Genomic DNA, 24,364 nt, shown 5'->3' on the forward strand with positions numbered 1-24,364 from the left:
AATTGCACATTTAACACAAACGGTGTAGTCATCACTACCCCACATTTGAAATCCTGCTACAATCAAGTCAACTGCACCAAATTTCAAAATCCACAATAAAGACAAAAGCAAATTCCTTGAGCCAAATCCACGTGAACAGCTCCTAGATTATACGTTTATCACAACAAAAAAATGAGTATAAATAACAGTCCTTCAGTTCCTGTTTCGTCTTTAGTCAGAGGGTGGCGAATATGTGGAATTCTTTGCCACGGAATACTGTGGAGGTCAAGTCAGTGGATATATTTAAGGCAGAGATAGATTCTTGATTAGTACGGGTGTCAGAGGCTATGGGGAGAAGGCAGGAGAATAGGGTTAGGAGAGAGAGAGATAGATCAGCCATGATCGAATGGCGGGGTTGAGTTGAGGGGCCGAATGGCCTAATTCTATTATCACTTATGACCTTATGATCTGATGTTCTTCATGTGACCCTTTGAACAAAATCCTCATCTACTCTAAGGCCGGCACGGTGGCGCAGCGGTAGAGTTGCTGCCTTACAGCAGCAGCAGCAACCCGGGTTTGATCCTGACTACGGGTGCGGTCAGTACAGTGTTTGTACATTCTCCCCTGGCTTTCCCAGGTGCTCCGGTTTCCCCACATACTCCAAAGAGACACAGTTAATTGGCTTCAGTAAAAATTGCAAAGAGTGTAAGATAGGGCCAGTGTGTGGGTATTTATTCACAAAGTGCTGGAGTAACTCAGCAGGTCAGGCAGCATCTCAGGAGAGATGCCCATTCGGGTCGCCCATTCCTTCTCTCCTGAGATGCTGCCTGACCTGCTGAGTTACTCCAGCATTTTGTGAATAAATACCTTCGATTTGTACCAGCATCTGCAGTTATTTTCTTATACTACCTTGGGCTAGTGTGCAGGGATCGCCGGTCAGCACGGACTCGGTGGTCTAACGGGCCTGTTTCTGCGCTGTATCTCTAAAGTTAAACTAAACTCTGATCAATGTAACATTTCCTGTGGTAAAATTCCTGTGGAATTCTCTGCCTCAGAAGGCAGTGGAGGCCAATTCTCTGAATGCATTCAAGAGAGAGCTAGATCGAGCTCTTAAGGATAGCAGAGTCAGGGGGTATGGGGAGAAGGCAGGAACGGGGTACTGATTGAGAATGATCAGCCATGATCACATTGAATGGCGGTGCTGGCTCGAAGGGCCGAACGGCCTACTCCTGCACCTATTGTCAGTTGTCTATTGTCTAAAACCTCTGCCTCTTTTAGTTATAAATGCTGTGTCTGAGTGCATTTGTGAAACCATTACACTTGCTGAAGAAAAGTCCCAACCCTGAAACGTTGCCAATCCATTCCCTCCAGAGGAGCTGCCTGACCAGCTGAGTCACTCCAGCGGCCCAGCAATACCCACGCGATCAGATTTAGATTTAGAGATACAGCGCGGAAACAGGCCCTTCGGCCCACCGAGTCCACGCCGCCCAGCAATCCCCGCACATTAACACTATCCTACACACACTAGGGACAATTTTTACATTTACCCAGTCAATTAACCTACATACCTGTACGTCTTTGGAGTGTGGGAGGAAACCGAAGATCTCGGAGAAAACCCACGCAGGTCACGGAGAGAACGTACAAACTCCGTACAGTCAGCATCCATAGTCAGGATCGAACCTGAGTCTCCGGAGCTGCATTCGCTGTAAGGCAGCAACTCTACCGCTGCGCCACCGTGCCGCAGTAGAGAATGTACAGACAACATCAGTAGTCAGGATCGAACCAGAGTCTCTGGCGCTGTGAGGCAGCAACTCTACCGCTGCGCCACACTGTGCAGAAATCTCAGAATGGGACCTCTTTATTTACCAACCAATATAATTTGACATGTAGTAAACTAAAAGCAAGTATGAAAACACAAATGTTGACATCTTTGAAGGACCTAACAACATTGAAACGATACGCTCACAATGGGAATTGATACGAGGATCCAAGGAACGAGTTAAAAACATTGAAGAAATCTTTTATTCACCAAAATGGTAAGAGAGTTGTGAAACAGGTTCCAAAGAACACCTGTGGTGAATAGTTTTTCAACATAATTATCTGGAGAGAGAAGAAATTGGTTAAAAAAAATAAGAAAAAGTTCACGAACAGGCCATGTGAATCCTTCACATCTTATCTCAAGTGAATATCAACGTTTCCAAGTTACACTTACAAGGCTCTCCTCCTGGAGTACTTGAATGATATTTATCTTTCAATCAACTAGTTTAGTTTAGAGTAGAGATAAGATGCAGCGTGGAAACAGGCCCTCCGGCCCATCAAGCCCGTAATGACCATCAATCACCTGTTCCCACGAGTTGAATGAATGATACTTTATTGTCACAGTTCTATGTTATCCCACTTTCCTAACCATTCCCGACACACCAGGGGGCAATTTACAGAGGCCAATTAGCCTACAAATCCGCACGTCTTTGGGATGTGGGAGGAAACCGGAGCGCCCGGAGGAAACCCACACTGTCACAGGGAGAACGTGTGAACTTGAACCCTGGGTCTCTGACGAGCTCAGGCAACTAACAGCTCCACTGTGCCTCTCTGGTCAATCTACTCTTCATCGTGTTTTGTTTCTGGGATCTTGTTGAACATAAAACAATCTCTGCCATTCCCACGACTGCACAGTGACCAAACGAATAAAAATTGCCATAAATATCTCTTTACTTGGAAAGTTTACATGGAAATCACCGCCACAGGAACAGATGAGGGGAATAGCACTGGGATATGAGGGAAGAATGCTTAGTTTCGATTTGTTTCGTTTAGAGATACAGCCTGGAAACAGGCCCTTCGACTCTCCGAGTCCGTGCTGACCAGCAATCACCCCGTACACTAGTTCCATCCTACACACTGGGGACAATTTGCCAAAGTCTATTAACCAAAGATACTAGAGGAACAAGATGGACCACTCCTATACGGAAGTGTAGTATGCAAAGGAGCCATTTTAGTAGGCAAAACCCGCCGTTCGCTATGCCTCTCGCAGTGTAATCAGTGTTTTGGGGGAACAGTATGTGTGATGATACCATTAAAATGCAGAATATATCTCATCTATCAATTCACAGATTTTTGTTATTTTTCTTTTAAAAATGTTTCTGCAAGTTTCTGCCTACTAAAATGGCGCCTTGACATACTATGGTTTTAAGGGTCGAGTGGTCTATCTTGTTCCTCTAGTACCTTTGCATTGGTTTCCACCCAAATTACCCCCAATGTGTATAGACACAAAATGCTGGAGTCACTCAGCGGGTCAGACAGTATCTCTGGAGAGAAGGACTCTGTGATGTTTTGGGTCAAGACCCTTCATATCATATCATATCATATACATACAGCCGGAAACAGGCCTTTTTCGGCCCTCCAAGTCCGTGCCGCCCAGTGATCCCCGTACATTAACACTATCCTACACCCACTAGGGACAATTTTTTTTTACATTTACCCAGCCAATTAACCTACATACCTGTACGTCTTTGGAGTGTGGGAGGAAACCGAAGATCTCGGAGTAAACCCACGCAGGTCACGGGGAGAACGTACAAACTCCTTACAGTGCAGCACCCGTAGTCAGGATCGAACCTGAGTCTCCGGCGCTGCATTCGCTGTAAAGCAGCAACTCTACCGCTGCGCTACCTTGTGTCTGGGGAAGGGTTTCGACCTGAAACGTTACCTATTACTTTTCTCCAGAGATGCTGCATGACCCTCTGAGTTACTCCAGCATTTTGTGTCTATGTTGGGTGTAAACCAGCATCTGCAGTTCGGTCCAACCCCCCTAATGTATGTAGTGGGTGGTAAGACCTGGGGAGGACTTGATGGGAATGTGGGAAAATAGAACGTGGGATCACTGCGGGATGAGTGTGAATGGGTGGTCGATGCTCAGTCCAGACTCAAAGGGCCGAAGAGCTTTATCTTGGATTTTTGGTTTAGAGAAACAGTGCAGAAACAGGCCCTTTGGCCAGACCGAGTCCGCACCGACCAGCGATCCCCGCACACTAACACCATCCTACACACACTAGGGACAATTTTACATTTATACCAAGCCAATTAACCTACAAACCTGTACGTCTTCGGAGTGTGGGAGGAGACCGAGGATCTCGGAGAAAACCCCCGCAGGTCACGGGGAGAACGTACAAACTCAGTACAGATGGCGCCCGTAGTCAGGATCGAACCTGGGGCTCTGGCGCTGTGAGGCAACAACTCTAACGCTGCACCACCGTGCTGCCCTCATTACGGTTATCTGAGTTCGACAACGATACAGAACAATTTGTGGATAAACGCCAGATCATGCTGTGCAAAGCATCTTGTTGAAGCAAATAAATTTAATTGGAACAAAACTGGACAAACCGCTCAGACTGGGCGTGGTGATGGTGGGACCAGCCCGGTTCTCTCGATGATGTTTGGGTGGAGTGGGCAACTGCAGGCCCTGCGGCCGGCAGCCTGGGGCTCGATTGGACCAGGCTCCACTCCAAGAGGCCGAGTGGCTCTTTGGACGCGTAGGGGAGAGGGCAGGGCCGAGGATGTCCTGGTTGGGTTGCTCCTGGGCCGGGCCAAGCTGGCCATCCGCGAGTCACGGCGCCAGGCACAAGTGGGCTCTGCCCGAGCCGGCTGCCTGCCCCTTTTCCAGGGTTACGTCCATGCCCGGGTGGTGTTGGAGAGGGACTACGCGCTGTCCAAGAGCACCCTGGAGGATTGCCGGGACCGCTGGGCACCGCGGGGGGTGGAATGCATCCTTGACAAGGAGTGTAAGACAGTTGTATGATAGTTTATAGTTTGTCTTGTATTGTGGTGGTGGGGTCTGCTTTGGTTTTATTGTATTGTATATATTATTTTAATATTTGAATAAATATTTTTGATTAAAAATAAAGAGGCCGAGCGGCTCAACATGGCTCTCAGGTTGACCCTCCCTCCACCCCGTCCCACACCTCAGCCCAACCCCAGCACATCCCACACCTCATCCCAACCCCAGCACATCCCACACACCATCCCTCCCTCCACCCCGTCCCACACCTCATCCCAACTCCAGCACATCCCACACCTCATCCCAACCCCAGCACATAGACAATAGACAATAGACAATAGATGCAGGAGGAGGCCATTCGGCCCTTCGAGCCAGCACCGCCATTCAATTTGATCATGGCTGATCATTCTCAATCAGTATCCTGTTCCTGCCTTCTCCCCGTACTCCCTGACTCTGCTATCCTTAAGAGCTCTATCTAGCTCTCTCTTGAATGCATTCAGAGAATTGGCCTCCACTGCCTTCTGAGGCAGAGAATTCCACAGATTCACAACTCTCTGACTGAAAATGTTTTTCCTCACCTCAGTTCTTAATGGCCTACCCCTTATTCTTAAACTGTGGCCCCTGGTTCTGGACTCCCCCAACATTGGCAACATGTTTCCTGCCGCTAACGTGTCCAACCCCTTAATAATCTTATACGGTAATATAATCTGATAATCTGATAATAATCTTATCACATCCCACACCTCATCCCAACCCCAGCACGTCCCACACATCATCCCAACCCCATCATCCCAACTCCATCATCCCAACCCCATCATCCCAACCCCAGCACATCATCCCAACCCCAGCACGTCATCCCAACTCCACCACGTCCCACACATCATCCCAACAGCCACCAAAGTCCAAGTTCTGCTGCCACCACATGTTCCGATCACAGACTTCCAAACGCACAAAACACCCCCCCCATCATCGTCTCTGGTCGCCAATCAAATTCAGTCAAACTTAGTCCACCTCGGCCTACGTGATCTCAGGGATGCCAAACACTTTAACTGCCCTTCCCATTCCCACACTGACCTTTCTGCCCTGGGCCTCCTCTACTGTCAGAGTGAGGCCAATGGTAAATTGGAGGAAGAGGACCTCATGTTTCACTTGGGTAGCTGACAACCCAGCGATATGAACAGCTCGTCGGCACGGACTCAGTGGGCCAAAGGGTCAGTTTCTGCACTGTATCTCCAAAGTCTAAAGTCTAAAGTAAAGACATTAGATTCGCAGACTTCTAGTTACCAAGCTTATCCATTCTTGATTATGGTATAATGGTGAATCATCGATGTAATATATCTTTCAGCAGGGAATCTCATTTCCCAGTGGATTCGCATTACTAGGTCCAACATCAAAAATGTACAAACATTTTCATTAAGTTATAAAAGAAAGGACATTTTTCACTTTGTAAAGGTAAATGTTTCAAGAACAACACTATGGTGGGCCTCACACAAGAGGAGATGGTTGTGGTTGTTGGATACCAGTCATCTCCGGACATCTATATTTAGTTTTATTAGTTCAGAGATAAAGCATGGAAACAGGCCCTTCGGCCCACCGAGTCCGCACCGACCAGTGGTCCCCACACAATAACACTGTCCTACACACACCAGGGAAAATTTACATTTATACCAAGCCAATTAAACTACAAACCTGTATATCGTTGGAGTGTGGGAGGAAACCGGAGATCTCAGAGAAAATCCACACAGGTCACGGGGAGAACGTACAAAACTCGGTACAGACAGTACCCATAGTCAGGATCGAACCCAGGTCTAGTTTAGTTTAGTTTAGAGATACAGCGTGGAAACAGGCCCTTTTGGCCCACCGGGTCCGCGCCGACCAGTGATCCCCGCACATTAACACTATCCTATACCCACTAGGGACAATTTTTACATTTTTACATTTACCAAGCCAATTAACCTACAAACCTGTACGTCTTTGGAATGTGGGAGGAAACCGAAGATCTCGGAGAAAACCCACGCAGGTCACGGGGAGAACGTACAAACTCCGTATAGATAGCACCCATAGTCGGGATCGAACCCGGGTCTCTGGTGCTGCATTCGCTGTAAGGCAGCAACTCTACCGCTGCGCCACCGTGCTGCCTCTCTTGGCCTGACCTCTCGCAATGTTCACACTGGTGTTACCAGTCGTCCCTGACCTGGCTCAACTGGAAAAACACATCCCACTTCACCATCTCATCAACTTCAATGATATCACTCCACAGTTCACAGCTCTACACCATCAAGCACCAGTCCCCTCAACCTATCGACAACTACAATGCTTTATGCATTCTCCACTGACTTGCTGTTGATGATGGGTCTGGTCGTAGGATGACTATTAGAGGTGGCTATGTTCCTTGAGCTCTCTTGAGCTGCTTAGGAAATAACTTAGGAGACTGAGGACAGAGGTATCAGAGTGGAAATTGGGCAGAAAAAATAAAGTGATATTGAAGTAATAATAGAGATGAGGAGGAATTTCTTGAGTCAGATGATAGTGAATCTTTGGAATTCATTGCCACAGACGACTGTGGGGGCCATCAATTGATATTGTTAAGGCGGAGATTGACAGATTCTTGGCCAGTACGCGTGTCAGGGGTTATGGGGAGAAGGCAGGAGAATGGGGTTGAGAGGGAAAGATAGATCAGCCATGATTGTATGGTGGGGTAGGTTTGATGGGCCAAATGGCTTTAATTCTGCTCCTATAAATTTATGGACAAATAATACAGGGCATGGGACAATGCAGCACAGGGACAGGCCTTTCCATCACAAAGTCTGTGACGAACATGATGCCAACTTAATATAAGAAAGTAACTGCAGATGCTGGTACAAATCGAAGGTATTTATTCACAAAATGCTGGAGTAACTCAGCAGGTCAGGCAGCATCTCAGGAGAGAAGGAATGGGCGACGTTTCGGGTCGAGACCCTTCTTCAGACCCCAGAGATGCCAAGTTAAAGTCAGTTCCTCTGTCTGCATATGATCCATATCCCACCATTCCTTGCACATCCAAGTGCCTCTCTGACAGCCTCTTAAACACCACTACCACATCTGCCGACACACAATGCTGGAGTAACTCAGCGGGCCAGGCAGCATCTCGGGAGAGAAGGAATGGGTGACGTTTTCGGGTCGAGACCCTTCTTCAGGCAGATGTCAGGGGAGGGGGCAGATCAAAATTAAATAAACAGTTGTTCAACAATGTGTTCTAGCCTTAGAGGGAGTACAGAGAAGGTTCACCAGATTGATCCCTGGGATGGCAGGACTTTCATATGAAGAAAGACTGGATAGACTGGGCTTATACTCGCTGGAATTTAGAAGACTGAGGGGGGATCTTAGAGAAACATATAAAATTCTTAAGGGGATGGAGATGCGGGAAGATTGTTCCCGATGTTGGGGAAGTCCAGAACCAGGGGTCACAGCTTAAGGAGAAGGGGGAACTCTTTTAGGACCGAGATGAGAAAACATTTCTTCACACAGAGTGGTGAGTCTGTGGAATTCTCTGCCACAGAAGGTAGTTGAGGCCAGTTAATTGGCTATATTTAAAACGGAGTTAGATGTGGCCCTTGTGGCTAAAGGGATCAGGAGGTATGGAGAGAAGGCAGGTACAGGTTACTGAACTGGATGATCAGCCATGATCATATTGAATGGCGGTGCAGGCTCGAAGGGCCGAATGGCCTACTCCTGCACCTATTTTCTATGTTTCTATGTTTCTATGTGAGGTCACTGTGTCACAAGAGACAAGGATGCAGCAGATGTAGCAGACTGCCCATTAGAGAGAAGGCAGCTCAGCTGTGATAGTTCACAGGCGTTCGTGAGGCTGGTTATTCAGAATGTGGAATCACATCGTGCCTGCCCTGGGCTGTGCAAGGATGCAAACTCCATGCTCACAATGTGGCTTCACAATGGCTAGAACAAAATATTAATTGAAATGGTTTTTGCAGAACACAGTAATGTGAGGAATCAAGCCCCAGTGATAACCGCCCCCTTCCTGATATCAGTCTGAAGAAGGGTCTCAACCCAAAACGTCATCCATTCCTTCTCTCCCGAGATGCTGCCTGACCCGCTGAGTTACTCCAGCATCTTGTGATAACCTTGCCGCCCCCCCCCCATGTTGATTTGAACATCAGACAGTGATAACTTCCAACATGGAGTCATAGAGTCATACAGCATGGAAACAGGCCCTTCGGCCCAACTCGTCCTTGCCGTCCAACGTGTCCCATCAGTACTAGCCCCAGTATGATAGAAGGCCCCCGACCTGATAAGACACCCGTCCTTTTTCTCCAGAGATGCTGCCTGACCCGCTGAGTTACTCCAGCACTTTGTACCTTTCCACGCTCTCCACAGGGATGCTGCCTGACCGGCTGAGTTACTCCAGCACTTTGTGTCCATTAACACTGATGGTTAACGTTAAGCGGTATGGCAGAAATTGGTAAGGCGGTGAGCTGCATTTTGCTGGCTACTTCTTCCAGGATCTGCAGAAGACATGGGTAGGGATCACAGACCTCTTCCAGCCAATCACCTCTTCCTTATTCTCCATGCATGACTCCAAAATGGAGCTGCTGCCCTCTGCTGGAAGATGGAGGATTAGGCTAGAGAGCAAGGAACAAATGTTCTGAGATCAGTGCCACTCTAATGTTCGGCGGAGCAAACCGGAGAATTGTGTCCTCCTAATATCCACTTGGCAGATTCTGCTGACAACCTCATGCCTTGGAAGATACAGGGCCATAGTGGTCACACACCTCTCAATCCCACTGGATCACCAGACTAAATCCTACTGAGGGAAATTTATACAGGGCTCCGTATTCAATTAATTGGGTTCGGCCTAAACATCAAGGGAATGATAATGCGTAGGATGGAACTATGGTTGCCAACGGTCCCGTATTAGCTGGGACATCCCGCATATTGGGCTAAATTGGTTTGTCCCATATGGGACCGCCCTTGTCCCGTATTAGGCCCGGGGGGAGTTGAGGGCCGGACACTGTAGGCCCGGGGGCCGCTGTAGGCCCGGATAGTGTAGGCCCAGAGGCCCAGGCGCCGCCTAACGGTGGTTGTGTAGCAACCCGCCTCCCGGCCCCAGCGGCCGCCATTGGTGGAGCGGGAGCACGTGGCCGCTGGCTGGGGAGGTCACGTGGGGCGCGGGGCGGTGACGTCACCTTTTGTCCCTTATTTGGGTGTGAGACAGTTGGCAACCCTCGACGGAACTGCAGATGCTGGTTTACACCAAAGACAGACACAAAATGCTGGAGTAACTCAGCGGGTCAGGCAACAGCGTTTCAGGTTGAGACCTTTCTTCAGACTTAGAGAACTCTTATTGGAGAGAGGAAAAGAACATTTTCAAAGTCTGTAGAAGGGTTTCGACACGAAACGTCACCCATTCATTTTCTCCGGAGATGCTGCCTGACCTGCTGTTACTCCAGCATTTTGTGTCTATCTTCAGTATTCAATTCATTTAAACATCACGATAGAGGAGTTTGAGATGATGCAAAAATTGGGTGCGTTTTAACACTGTGGAGGAAAGCTGCAGACTACCATTGGCGTTCTAGTTATACCTATAATAGTCAATCGGACTGAACAATAGCAAAGAACACGTAATGTAGAGAAGTGAACACATTTGGGATGGTGCAACAAAGTAAGAGAGCTAAGGGAGTGGTGCTGGCTCGAAGGGCCAAATGGCCTCCTCCTGTACCTATTTTCTATGTTTTCTATGTAACATGGGGTTGAGAGGGAAAGATAGGTCAGCCATGATTGAATGGCGGAGTAGACTTGATGGGCCCAATGGCCTAATTCTGCTCCTATCACTTATGAACTTATGAACACACAACAAAGGGAGGACATTGAATGATGTAGAGGAACAGGGAGACGTGAGGAATATCAGCAACAGCAACAGGCTGGGTTTAGAAGATGGTAATAAGTGCACATTTAGACCAGATGTGAACTGTGCCTCTCAGAGTTAGGCACCCAGATGTGGGCGGGGGGGGGGGGGGGGAGGTGGAGTTAGGCACCCAGACCTGTGGGGGGGGGGGTGGAGGGGAGGTGGAGTTAGGTTAGCTAGGGTTTCCCTGTCCAGTACAAATCTGATGACCAAATTCAGGGACAGTTTCTTCCCAGCTGTTATCGGGCAACTGCACCGTCCTCTCACCAGCTAGAAAGCATCTACCTCATTGGAGACCTTCGAGCTATCTTTAGTCGGGCTTTCTTGGATTTTCATCTTGCACTAAACGTTATACCCTTATCCTCAGTACACTGTGAACGGCTCGATTGTAATCATGTACAGACTTTTCGATGACTGGATAGCACGCGGCAAAAAAGCTTTTCACTGTACCTCGTTACACGTGACAATAACAAACTAAACTAAACTTGGATGCTACAAGTTTTCCATAAGTCTACAGGGAGTAGCTGATTATTCTCAAAGTGCAGAGTTATCAAAGTCATTCACAAATTATCTTGCAGTGATGAAATCTACTCAAGTACGCCCTCTCTGGCCAACTGAGAAAGCTGCAAGCTGTAAACTTTACATTTTGATCAATAATTGAAATATTTAAGACAAGTTTAATGCTGCTATTTCATTTCAAGCGTCTACATCATCTTGATTACGTGCACATTAATTCATACGCTCACTTACAGTTAATTCAACATTACCACTGATTCCAAAAATGATACCGGCACGGTGGAGCAGCGGTAGAGTTGCTGCCTTACAGCGAATGCAGCGCCGGAGACTCAGGTTCGATCCTGACTACGGGCGCCGTCTGTACGGAGTTTGTACGTTCTCCCCGTGACCTGCGTGGGTTTTCTCCGAGATCTTCGGTTTCCTCCCACATTCCAAAGACGTACAGGTATGTAGGTTAATTGGCTGGGCAAATGTAAAAATTGTCCCTAGTGGGTGTAGGATAGTGTTAGTGTGCGGGGATCGCTGGGCGGCGCGGATCCGGTGGGCCAAAGGGCCTATTTCTGCGCTGTATCTCTAAATCTAAAAAATGAAATGCAACTAATAATTCCATGGTGTTACACATCATCAGAGAAAAAAATAAATAATGATACTATTACTTATATTGGTTGTAACATTAATTAACAAGGTTTATTTCAAACATTCGTTTAACCCCAGTGAATGAATTATTGATATTTCTGTAGATTGGATAAGGTTAGAGCAGGTGCAGAGAATAAGATTAGACCCACCTTTTATAGATTTTTGTTCATCTAATCAATAGTTGGTCAAATGTTGCTAATTTTAGAAAACCAACTTTATTCTCGGCTGAAAAGAGTTCTAATCTGAACAATTACATATTTTATTGCTGTATTTATAAATTATTTCCTGTCTCAGTGTACCTTTTCCTTCTATCTATTTCTCCTTTACGCTCCATTTCAGTTTTCCTCATACGCCTTCTGTTTCTTTCACTTTATTTTTCTTTGATTCCTCCTGTGTTATCTCTCCACATCTGTATTTCCCGACCTTCCTCTCCCCTTCTCTCTCGCTCGTTCTCTGAGTTTGTCCTTCCTTCCTCCCTCCTTCTGCCTCTCAGGCGAAGATGGCCAAACGACCCTCTCAAGAGTTGCAGGCCGGTCAGTGGAGACAAGCTGCACCTTCTCAATCCTCCAGTCCCGCCAAAAATCTCCCACTAAAACCTAACGATCAACCCCGGCATTCCCTCTCTCTCTCCATCCCTCCCCCACACAAGCCGCACCAACTTCTCGTTCCCACCCAACAAACAGCAAACAATGGCCTGTTTCCTTTATCATCATTCATTTTTTACATATCTTTCCTTAATTGTTCTTTATCATCATGGTCTATACCTCTCGGTTCCCTTATCTCGGTCTCGACCCGAAACGTCGCCCATTCCTTCTCTCCAAAGATGCTGCCTGTCCCGCTGAGTTACTCCAGGTTTTTGTGTCTAACGACCTTATTGTTTGGCCCTCTGCTTGCTCCACCTTTCCTTGATCATCGTTACTGGCTTTGATTTGTTCTTTTCATACCTTTCATTCCTTTGTCCTTTGCACCTTTTCATACCTCTAGTTTCCTCTGACTCTCAGTCTTTCTCCCTTTAAGAGCTTTTGCTCCCCAGTGCATAGTTGGTGCCGCTAAGAAGACCACGAACAGTCCACATTCACACATAGGTCACGATAAACGCGTGAAGGTCATGAGCCCGGATTGGCATATCCTGCCCGAAACTGCTTTTCACCGAGACCCCAATGAAAATGGCCATGGCCTAACTGGGAACGTGATCGGCAATCCCCTGTTTCCATCTGCCATTGTTCCTTAGATAGACACAAAGCGCTGGAGTAACTTAGCGCTTCAGGCAGCATCTCTGGTAAAGTACAATTTTATTCCAATTGTGGATGCTGTGATGTTGTGATCTCAAGTGGATGTTGCGTGTTGGGGGCGAAAATGCCTCAATAAACACCTGGAAATAACCAGGGAGACACTCACAAGGGGAATGTGTTTGGCTTGTTAATTTAAGAGCAACATGTCTCTAGTGTTGAAGATAGGCACAAAGTGCTGGAGTAACTCAGCGGGTCAGGCAGCAACTCTGGAGAAATGGAACAGGCGGCATTTCGGGTCGAGACCCTTCTTCAGACTGAGTCAAGGGGAGGGGAGGGGAGGGGGGGGTGAAACTAAGAGGTATGAAAAGGTGCAAAGAAAGAATGAAAGGTGCAAAGAAAGAATGAAAGATATGAAAAGAACAAATCAAAACCAGCAACGATGATCAAGGAAAGGTGGGGCCCACAATGGTGCATTGGAGGCTGTGGAAAAAGGTGGTAACGAGTGGGCACAGAGTTAGTGCTTGTCTGTTGTTATATATAGAGCATCCAGAATGTACAGCCGTGTTGATGTGATGAGGGGAGGTGAAAGAAACCAGGATGGAGCCTGGCATTGACCTGAGTGTAGATGCTGACTGACCTGCTGTGTAAATACAATGCAAGCATTGGGAGAGAAAGGGAGGATGATACAAAGGTTTTTTATTAACATTGTAATTGCCTTGAAATTTAATGCAATAACTTCTTTCCCCAATTACCCTTGTTGCTATAAGAATCTGGCAGGCAAATTTAAGTTGTTTCTTCGGCATTTTTTATCGCAGATTCTGATTCTGTGGCAAGTTTCTTGATTTTACGAATTTCAGTTGAAACGGAATCGTGGATGTTTTCAACTGCACCCTGCAATGTTCCCTGGAATGTGCTAATTAGAGGGGTGAGAATCCGTTGTAATTGCTCCATCCTCTGAATAACCTCTTCCTGAAGCCTGTCTTGGAAAATTTGAGTGGTGTTAACGGGAACGGCATTAACTGTCCATTGGTGAATGTTCCTCTTTAAGGCCTCGAATTGTTGGATGATGGGTGAGGCAGGATCTTTGGGGAGGCCAATGTTTTCCGTTTCGATCTGTGTAAGCTGAGAGACGATGTGGTCCTTGATTATGGCTATCTGGTCCGCAAATTGACTACCAAGAGCTTCGATCCTCTGCTGGAGAATTTCTGTTATGTTGTCTGGAAGATTGGCAAAATTGCCATTTTGATTATGGTCATTCCTGAAAAAGAGAAATAAAGAATATATCTACGTTGCTTATAAATCTCAGCATCGTCTCTGTGGCACAGAGGTTGTAGGGCGCGTTAATCATGATTTGCTGATCTCTGCAACAAGGCAACCCATTGGGACAACCAATTAACCTGCAAACCCGCACGTCTTTGGAGTGTGGGAGGAAACTGGAGCACCCGGAGAAAACCCACGCAGGTCACGGGGAGAACGTACAAACTCCGTACGGACAGCGCCCGTAGTCAGGATCGAACCGTGGTCTCTGGTGCTGGAAGGCAGCAACTCTACCACTATGCCACTATATGTTCTACCATTTTTGGCCACTTGTGTTTTAAAGGGAGCTTGCTGATGCCTTGAGGCCGGTTTTGGCTGGGATCATAGTCTGCGTCGGTCAATCGTTATCACCTCTTCCACAGCCAACAATGGACCATTGTGGGCTCCACCGTTCCTGGGTCATCGGTGCCTGCTCTGATTTGTTCTTTTCATACCTCTAGCTTCCCTCTCCCTTGACTCTCAGTCTGAAGAAGGGTCTCGACCCAAAACGTCACTTATTCCTTCTCTCCAGAGATGCTGCTTGACCCGCTGAGTTCCTCCAGCATTTTGTGTCAAACTACTTCAGGAATGTTTGCCGGTGAGTGGTGGGGTTCTCTCTGAACATCTGCCAGTGAGATGTGGCCAACCGTTACACCTCCAGCATTGCCTGAAGGCCTTTTCCTTTCCATGAGAGGAAAGAATTAATCAAAAAGTAGATCCACCTGACTGGAAACCCCACCAGAAAGTCTGGATATTACACCATTCATTGGACGAACTGGACACCATGGAATAATGCCAGGGTATGTGTGCAAAGTTTACATCACAAAATCCATCCTAGGTACAGCTGGTGTAAACCCCCATGGAAACGTGCACAAAACTCAGGCCTCTAGTAATGGGATTTTTGCAAGTACTAAGTTGCTTTTGACAGATATTGGACAAAACTAATTTCTGGACAAAAGAAAAAGTAATAAATGAAAGGAAGCATAAGGAGATTCAGCCTTTGCATCTCTCGTTGTCCCTGAATCATATTAAAAAATAGACAAATCACATTGGCTCAGCCCCTCAGAATTGTATTTTGGACCTAGACTGACAAGTTAAAATCTCAAAGCTGGAGCAGAAAGCAGAACAAAACAAAACAAAACCAAAAGGGAGGTCATTCACGAGTTTTTTCCAGTTTCTCTCCCCACCCGCTCCATCGTTACAATCAATCTGAAGAAGGGCCCCAGCCCAAAACATCACCTATCCATGTGCTCCAGAAATACTGCCTGGCCCGCTGAGTTACTCCAGCACTTCATGCCTATCTTTAAAACAAAACAATCTCTACTTACAACTCTGTGGTATGAATATTAACTTCAAGTACCCTTGCTTTCCCTCTCTCTCCATCCCTTCCCATCTTAGTTCACCGACTAGTTTCACTGTCCTCCTGATTAAACTTTGTCCCCTTCCCCTCAGCTAACAATGAACCATTCCACATTTTCCTTGATCAAAGTCCTCTTTGATCTCTCGTTTTCACACCTTACCCTTCCGTATCCCTATGTCTCCCTCTTCCCTGACTCTCAGTCTGAAGAAGGGTCTTGACCTGAAACGTCACCCACTCCTTCTCTCCAGAGATGCTGCCTGTCCCACTGAGTTACTCCACCATTTTGAGCTTATCCCCGGGGAGAATCGTATGAAGCCGTGAATGTTCACAACACTTGCAGCAGATGTTCGGAGTGATAGAAGGAATTAAGTGCGTACATCGGTGGTTCGGCCAGTTCAACCAAAGGTTCTGATTGAGTTCTCTCCGAATGCACAGGAACAGCATTGACCTCCCATCCTAGTCAAGAAAACAGAGAAAAGTGGGTGGTGATGTTGTTGTGCATTTCAGATCGTACAACAGTGAGCAAACATCCAAATCACTGCCGTAACCCTCGGGATATTCTGAAAGTTTAGTGCAGTTTAGAGATACAGCGCGGAAACAGGCCCTTCGGCCCACCTAGTCCGCACTGACCAGCGATCCCCGCTCATTAACAATACCCCACACACTAGGAACAATTTACAGAAGCCAATAAACCTACAAGCTTGTACGTCGTTGGAGTGAGGGAGAAAACCGGAGCACCCAGAGAAACCCCACGCGGCAAAGACCCGGATTCGATCCTGACCACGGGCACTGTCTGTGTGAAGTTTGCATGTTCTCTATGTGACCGTGTGGATTTTCTCCAGGTACTCTGCCTTCCTCCCACATCCCAAAGGCGTGTGTGTTTGCAGGTTAATTGATCTCTGTAAATTATCCCTAGGTTGTAAGGAGTTGATTGGAAAGTGGAATAACATGGAACCAGTGTGAATGGGTCGGCAAGTGGTGCTAAGTAAGAACTTGATGGGCTGAAGGTGTATCTTCCAATCAGACAATTCAATCAATCTTTCTCAGGCAAACATAATTTTCCAATGAGGTGTGCCCAGTGCCAAATGTGGGTAATATTGTGGGCATGTTAAAAAATGTCTTAAGTGTTGTATAGTACCAGCCACGAGTCAGGAGTGCTCACTGAACTGAAATTGATATCAAACAAATGTCGGTGACAAACAAGGGCGGCATAGTGGCACAGCGGTAGAACTACTGCCTTACAGCGCCAGAGGTTCGATCCTGACTACGGGTGCTGTCTGTACAGAGTTTGTACGTTCTCCCCATGAAACTGCGTGGGTTTACTCCGAGATCTTCGGTTTCAATAGACAATAGACAATAGACAATAGGTGCAGGAGTAGGCCATTCAGCCCTTCGAGCCAGCACCGCCATTCAATGCGATCATGGCTGATCACTCTCAATCAGTACCCCGTTCCTGCCTTCTCCCCATACCCCCTCACTCCGCTATCCTTAAGAGCTCTATCCAGCTCTCTCTTGAAAGCATCCAACGAACTGGCCTCCACTGCCTTCTGAGGCAGAGAATTCCACACCTTCACCACTCTCTGACTGAAAAAGTTCTTCCTCATCTCCGTTCTAAATGGCCTACCCCTTATTCTTAAACTGTGGCCCCTTGTTCTGGACTCCCCCAACATTGGGAACATGTTTCCTGCCTCTAATGTGTCCAATCCCCTAATTATCTTATATGTTTCAATAAGATCCCCCCTCACCCTTCTAAATTCCAGTGTACACAAGCCTAATTGTTCCAGCCTTTCAACATACGACAGTCCCGCCATTCCGGGAATTAACCTAGTGAACCTACGCTGCAGTCCTCCCACACTCCGAAGACGTACAGGTTTGTAGTGTTAATCGGCTTGGTGTAAATGGAAAATTGTCCCTAGTGTTTGTAGGGTAGTGTTAATAATGTGTGGGGGTCGCTGGTCGGTGTTGACCCGGTGGGGCAAAGGGCCTGTTTCCGTGCTGTGCCTCTAAAATTAAAATTAAAACTAAAACTAAAAACATACCTTTCAAGAGAAACAGCATCAAAGTCACGATGAATATCTTCATTTCGCCAGCAGGAGATAGTCAATCTGTAACGAAATAAACCCATCAGCAGTTTTGATCTCATGGTGGGCAAAGCATGGACATGTGGAACCTTGAGTCTGTGATCATTAACTCGGTGTTTACTGAAGGAAAATCAATAATCAACAACCACAACAACAACTTTAATTTATTTAGTGACTTTGCACGAGCTTTATTAAGCCATATTTGACAAGGCTTAAAGCGGGTGACTAAGAATTGTGAATGATCAGCCATGATCACATTGAATGGCGGTGCCAATGAAGGGCCGAATGGCCTACTCCTGCACCTATTGTCTATTGTCTAATTTGGTCAAAGGGTAATTCCAAAAAAGAAAGGAGTGGGAAGCTTTAGAATATAGACCATAGAACAGTATAGTCCAAGAACAGACCCTTCAGCACAGAATGTCTGTGATGGACACGATGCCAAAGCCAGAACTGATTTGCCTGCACATAACCCATATCCCTCCATCCCTTTATATCCATGTGCCCATCCAGAAGGCTTTTACATGGCACTAACGTATCTGCTTTAACCGCCTCCCCCGGCAGCACCTTCCAGGCACCCACCACCCTTTATGTAAAAAACCTGCCCCGCGCGTCTCCTTTAAACTTTGTTTAGGGAAGGAATTCCAAGCCTTAGGTTCAGGGAAGCTCAAGGGGCCAGAGTTACCGAAGCATGGATATTGCAGAGGTGAGGAGTGAGTTACCGACGAGAGAGGGTGCATCTTGTGAAAGACAGTGAGAATGTTCAAATCAAAGTGCTGCTCAACCAGAACCAAGTGTTCCAGCAGATGTGAACAACATCTGGCTTTAAACAATGAACAACATTGGCACCGTGGCGCAGTGGTAACGCTGCTGCCTTACAGCGCCAGACACCTGGGTTTGATCCTGACTACGGGGGCTGTCTGTACGGAGTTTGCACGTTCTCGCTGTGACTGCGTGGGTTTTCTCCGGGTGCTCCGGTCTCCTCCCACATCCCCAAGACCTGCAAGCTTGTAGGTTAATTGGCGTCTGTAAATGGTCCCTAGGGTGTAGGATAGAACTAGTGTGCGGGTGACCAATGGTTGGCACAAACTTGGCGGGCCGAAGGGTCATATCTTTAAACTAAACTAAACTTATTTTATCTCCCACATTTTTATGAGTCATAGAGTCATGCAGCTCAGGAACTGCATGGCCTTTCAGCCTAACTCAGTCATGACCACCAAAATGACCCATTTGCCCACATTTCACCTGTATCCCTCTAAACCTTTCTTATCCATGTAACTGTTCAAATGTCTTAAATGTTGTATAGCGCCTGCCTCAACTACCTCCTCTGGAAGCTCATTCCATACACCCATCATCCTCTGTGTGAAAAAAAATGCCCCTCAGATTCCTACTAAATTTTTACCTTCACACCTTAAACCTACAGTATACCCTCTAGTTTATGATTGCCCTACCCTTATCTATACTTGTGGTAACTCAGCGGGATCAGGCAACATCTTTGGAGACCTGTCAGGTCGGGGCTGAAGAAGGGTCCCGATCTGAAACGTGGCCTATTCATGTTCTCTAGAGATGCTGCCTGACCCGTTGAGTTACTCCAGCGCTTTGTGTCTTTCCACGAACAAGTTGTTCATCTTTTGAATCTCCTTTGAAAGAGGAAACCTGATCTCAAAAGAAAATTTTGACTCATTCCTTTGTACCGTTGATTAATGGTGAAATAGACCCTGTAAAAGTTCTTACCTGCTTGGGTTAAGATCTCCGGCTTTCTGTTATCTGGTTTCCCGACCCTTTGGGATTTATTAACCTGTGCTTATCTATACCATCTGATAAGGGGAAGAACAGTAAACTACATAGACCCACGTGTGTGTGTTTTTTTAAAGTTTTTACTAAGGGTTTTTGAACTTTTAGTGCTCATTCCAAATGGACATTGGTCGTGTGTTGGAGTTGATATAGTAGGCAAAAATTAATAAGAAAAGCCACTGATCCTGTATCGAGTTGAAACATTGCAGTGTTACACCCAACCCATCAACCATGAAATACAACTACAGTACTGAACCCACAGACGGGTTTCTGAGAAGGATGTTGGGATTGGATATGTTTGGAGGAAGATGTGATCACCAACACAATCAGGATCCGGTACATCGCTGCGTCAGGTTACGAGGGTGGTGAATCTGTGGGATTCTTTGCCACAGAATGCTGTGGAGACCAATTCAGTGGATATTTTTAGGGCAGAGATAGATAGATTTTTGATCAGTACAGGTGTCAGAGGTTATGGGAAGAAGGCAGGAGAATGGGGTTAGGAGGGAGAGATAGATCAGCCATGATTGAATGGCGGAGTAGACTTGATGGGCCAAATGGCCTAATTCTACTCCTATCACTTATGACCTTATGACCTTTATAGCCCTGGATTGGTGCAGTGAACAAATGTGCAAATCATTATGTGTTGGAAGGAACTATAGATGCTGGTTTATTCAAAAGATAGGCACAAAAATCTGGAGGAACTCAGTGGGTCAGGCAGCATCTCCGAAGAAAAAGGATAGGTGACGTTTCTGGTCAGCACCCTTCTTCAGACTGAATTGAGTCTTCTTGAGTCTGAAGAAGGGTTCCAACCCGAAATGTCACCTATTCTTTTTCTCCAGAGATGCTGCCCGACCCACTGAGTTACACCAGCTTTTTGTGTCTATCTTCTGTGCAAAACATTACATATACATCCCAAACTGCCCTTGTTCAACACAACATTTAAAAATCACCTTTAACACGGCAAATTGACACGTGGTGCTTTACAGGAGTGCTATCAAACCACAATAGGTACCAAGCTACATACATTAATACAAGAAAAGATAACCAAAAACTCGGTAAATGTGGAAATATAGATAAATAACAGCAGCCATGAGAACCTGTTTCGTTATTCATTAGGATCACGGCTGATCATTTATCTCAGTAATATATTCCCGCACATTCCCAAACTCCCTGCCTCCTTTTGTGTCTTTCTGCTCTTGCAGCAACATTAGCTTTAGAGATACAGCAAGGAAACAGGCCCTTCAGCCCACCAAGTCCGCACTGACCAGTGATCACACACTAGCGACAATTTACAGAAGCCAATTAACCTCCAAACCTGCACATTTGGCATGTGGGAGTAAACCAGAGTACCCGGAGAAAGCCCACGCGGTCACAGGGAGAATGTATAAACTCCATTCAGACAGCACCCGTAGTCAGGATCGAACCCAGGTCTCTGGCGCTGTAAGGCAGTAACTCTACCGCTGTGCCACCAAGCCTCCCTTATAACTTGGACCTTGGTGGAGAATGCCATAAGTTCATCACCCTCAGGGAAGAAATTTCTACTCATCTCAGTCCTACATGCTTTCCATCCTACCCTGAGATTATGAATCCCGGTCCTCAACCACTCAGTCAGGGGAAACTGACATGGAGCCTGACATGAGGCGAGGCCACATGGACTCAATGACCTCTTTCTAAGCCATTTGTAAACACAGGAAACATCCTTCCTGCATCTAACCTGTTGAGCCCTGTCAGAATTTAGTGTGTTTCAATGAGACTCCTTCTCATTCTTCCAAACTCTAATGAATACCATCGGGGTGGCTGGTGGAGCTGCTGCCTCAGAGTGCCAGACCTCAGCTTCGATCCAGACCTTGGCTGCTCCCTGCGTGGAGTTTGCACGTTCTCTGTACCACCGCGTGGCTTTTCTCCGGGTGCCCTAATTTCCTCCCACATCCCAAAGACGTGCAGCTTTGTAGCTTACTTGTCCTCTGTAAAAATTGCCCCTGGTGTGTAGAATGTAAATGCGGAATCGATGGGTGGTGTGGACTCGGTGGGCCAAAGGGCCTGTTTCCATGCTGTATCTCTAAAACATAACTTTGGCTTTGGTATCAGTCTATTATTGCCATGTGTACCGAGATACTGTGAAAAGCTAAGCTTTGCATGTAAGCCTGGTCAATTATACTGTACATGAACACAGGCCTCTTCAACCTAATCTCTCCTCAGAACAACAGTCCTGCCAACCAGTAATCAGACTAGTAATAGGAAAAAAATCTGCAGATGCTGGTATAAATCGTAGGTAGACGCAAAATGCTGGAGTAACTCAACGGGTCAGGCAGCATCTCGGGAGAGAAGGAATGGGTGAGGTTTTGGGTCGAGACCCGAAACGTCACCCATTCCTTCTCTCCCAAGGTGCTGCCTGACCCGCTGAGTTACTCCAGCATTTTTGTGTCTACCATCAGACTAGTAATCATTTGTTATACTCACAAGATGGCAAATGTATCCATTAAATGAGTGGAAAACAGTATGCAAGACTTTAGGTATGGTCTCACCATGGCCATGTGCAACTTCAGTAAGGCATTCTTGCTCCTGTACACAAATCCTCTTGCAAAGACGTCTAACCACCAGGTGGCGCCTGTAATGGCTGCCTCGCCAACAGTCTGTCTGTCCTTTCTTCTGTTTTGTTATTTTAAGTACGTGTTAAAGAGTGTATTTTAGTGTTCTTTGGTTTGTTTTATGTGGGGGGGGTGGGGGTCAGGGGAAACTTTTTTCCTATCTCTTACCTTGCGGGAGATGCGATTGTTTTCCGGATCGTATCTCCGGTCGCTCTGCGGCCTAACATCGTGGAGCTGGCGGCCTTGCTCGAGACTTGACTTTGAGCCCCACCGCGGGGCCGTGGACTTACCATCAGAGCCTGCGATCCCTTGCCTGGAATCTACGCTCCAACCACGGCCTGCGGATTTCAACATCGAGGAGCTCGCAGTCTCGGGTAGAGACTGATGTCGGGAAGCTCCAAGCCTCAGGAGGTGCAGCCAGCCTCGACTCGGGAGTCCGATCGCCCGGCGCGGGGAGCTGAGATCTCCCCAATGTGGGAGCTTGATGGCCCCGAAGTGGAGGGCTCAACTGCCGGCTGCGGGTGCCAAGATCGCCCTGACAACGGAAGGTTCGAGTGCCCCGACCGCGGGAGAACAAAGAAGGGAAGAAGATTGAACTTTCTTTACCTTCCATCACAGTGAGGAATGTGGGGGAGTCGCTGTGGTGGATGTTCATGTTAAAATAATTATTTGGGTGTCTTGTTGCTCTTTATTGGAATCACTGTGGGGAAATCTGAATTTCACCGTACCTTAATCGCAACATGTGACAATAAACAAACCTTGAACCTTGAACATAGCATTGGCCTGCCAAAAATACCGAGGGGGCTACGCATGTGGATATTTCCCAATCTCCCACCATGTACTGTGAATAATGTTCCCAGAGTGCTGGAGTAACTCAGCGGGTCGGGAAGGGAGGGTGACCGAGTGGTAGAGTCATTTGCCGAGGGGTCACCAGCAATGGTGGAGCAAGAAGCATCAACAGAGCTCAAGGGAAGGTGTGGAGGAGTACAGGGTTCTCAGAGACTTGGGGAGCGGGCCGAGATCAGAGGAGAGGGCAGGCCTCAGGGGGATTTGGAAAACAAGAATGAGAATGAGAGTTTTTAAGCTGAGGTGTTGCCTGAGGAGGAGCTAATTTGGGGATGAGTTTCAGCACCGGTTAACTTTGGCACAAGGCATGCTTGTGAATATTCCAGGATGGACGTAGGGAGTCTTTCTTCATTTCTTCCGGGGATGTGAGTACTACAGGTACTTCTGACCTGAAACGTCACCCATCCTTTTTCTCCAGAGATGCTCCCTGACCCACTGAGATACTCTAGCATTTTGTGTCTATCTCAGGACAAACAATTGCTGCCCTTGAACTGAGTGTGTTGGTAGACCTTATCAGAGAGTGGGTAAGGGTCAGTCAGATCACTGAAGGACTGGAGTCACACCCTAGGCAGTGTGAGGACATTGGTGATAGATGTTCAGGTTACTTGTTAGTGTTGTAGTGAACATTTCATGCGTTTAATTTAACTATGGTTTGAGCTCATGTTTAGTTTGGTTTAGTTTAGAGATACAGCGCGGAAACAGGCCCTTCGGCCCACCCAGTCCGCACCTTAACACTATCCTACACACACTGGGGATAATTTTACATTTACACCAAGCCAATTAGCCTACATAACTGTACGTCTTTGGAATGTAGGAGGACACCAAAGATCTCGGAGAAAACCCACGCAGGTCATGGGGAGAACGTACAAACTCCGTACAGACAGCACCCGTAGTCAGGATCGAACCCGGGTCTCTGGCGCTGTTATGCAGCAACTCTGCCGCTGCGCCACCGTGCGGCCCTTCAATGTCTCCAGGTTACCCTTTCTGGACCACTGGCTTCAGCGCCGTGATCTCTTACTTCATAAATTATATGTCAATAGGAGCAGTTTGTACGTTCTCCCCGTGACCTGCGTGGGTTTTCTCCAGGAAGTTCCAGTTTCCTCCCACACTCCAAAGACATACAGGTTTGTAGGTTAACTGGCTTGGTAGAGTTGTAAATTGTCCCTAGTGTGTGTAGGATAGTGTTAGTGTGCGGGGATCGCTTTTCGATGTGGACTCGGTGAGCCGAAGGGCCTGTTTCCGCGCTGTATCTCAAAACTAAACTAAACTGTCGAGCTAAGCTGCCCCATTGCTCAGACTTAATTCGTCCCACTCACCCCAGCTGTAGTCCAGGGATAGGCACAAAATGCTGGAGGGACTCAGCGGGTCA

General features: G+C 47.1%; 1 protein-coding gene across 1 annotated transcript; it reads right to left on the reverse strand.

Annotated features, from left to right (window-relative positions):
* Window positions 1-13,712: 13,712 nt before the first annotated feature.
* LOC144608684 (uncharacterized) lies at window positions 13,713-19,588 on the reverse strand. Its single transcript, XM_078426674.1, has 4 exons — window positions 19,502-19,588; window positions 17,729-17,794; window positions 16,067-16,145; window positions 13,713-14,291 (listed from the first exon to the last, which is right to left on the reverse strand). Exons 2-4 carry the CDS (start codon window positions 17,769-17,771, stop codon window positions 13,817-13,819), a joined length of 597 nt encoding a protein of 198 aa, XP_078282800.1. The 5' UTR covers window positions 17,772-17,794; window positions 19,502-19,588; the 3' UTR covers window positions 13,713-13,816.
* Between the last annotated feature and the right edge of the window lie 4,776 nt (window positions 19,589-24,364).

This window comes from Rhinoraja longicauda, chromosome 32 (assembly GCF_053455715.1).
Source record: "Rhinoraja longicauda isolate Sanriku21f chromosome 32, sRhiLon1.1, whole genome shotgun sequence".
In the NCBI taxonomy this organism is placed as follows: domain Eukaryota; kingdom Metazoa; phylum Chordata; class Chondrichthyes; order Rajiformes; family Arhynchobatidae; genus Rhinoraja; species Rhinoraja longicauda.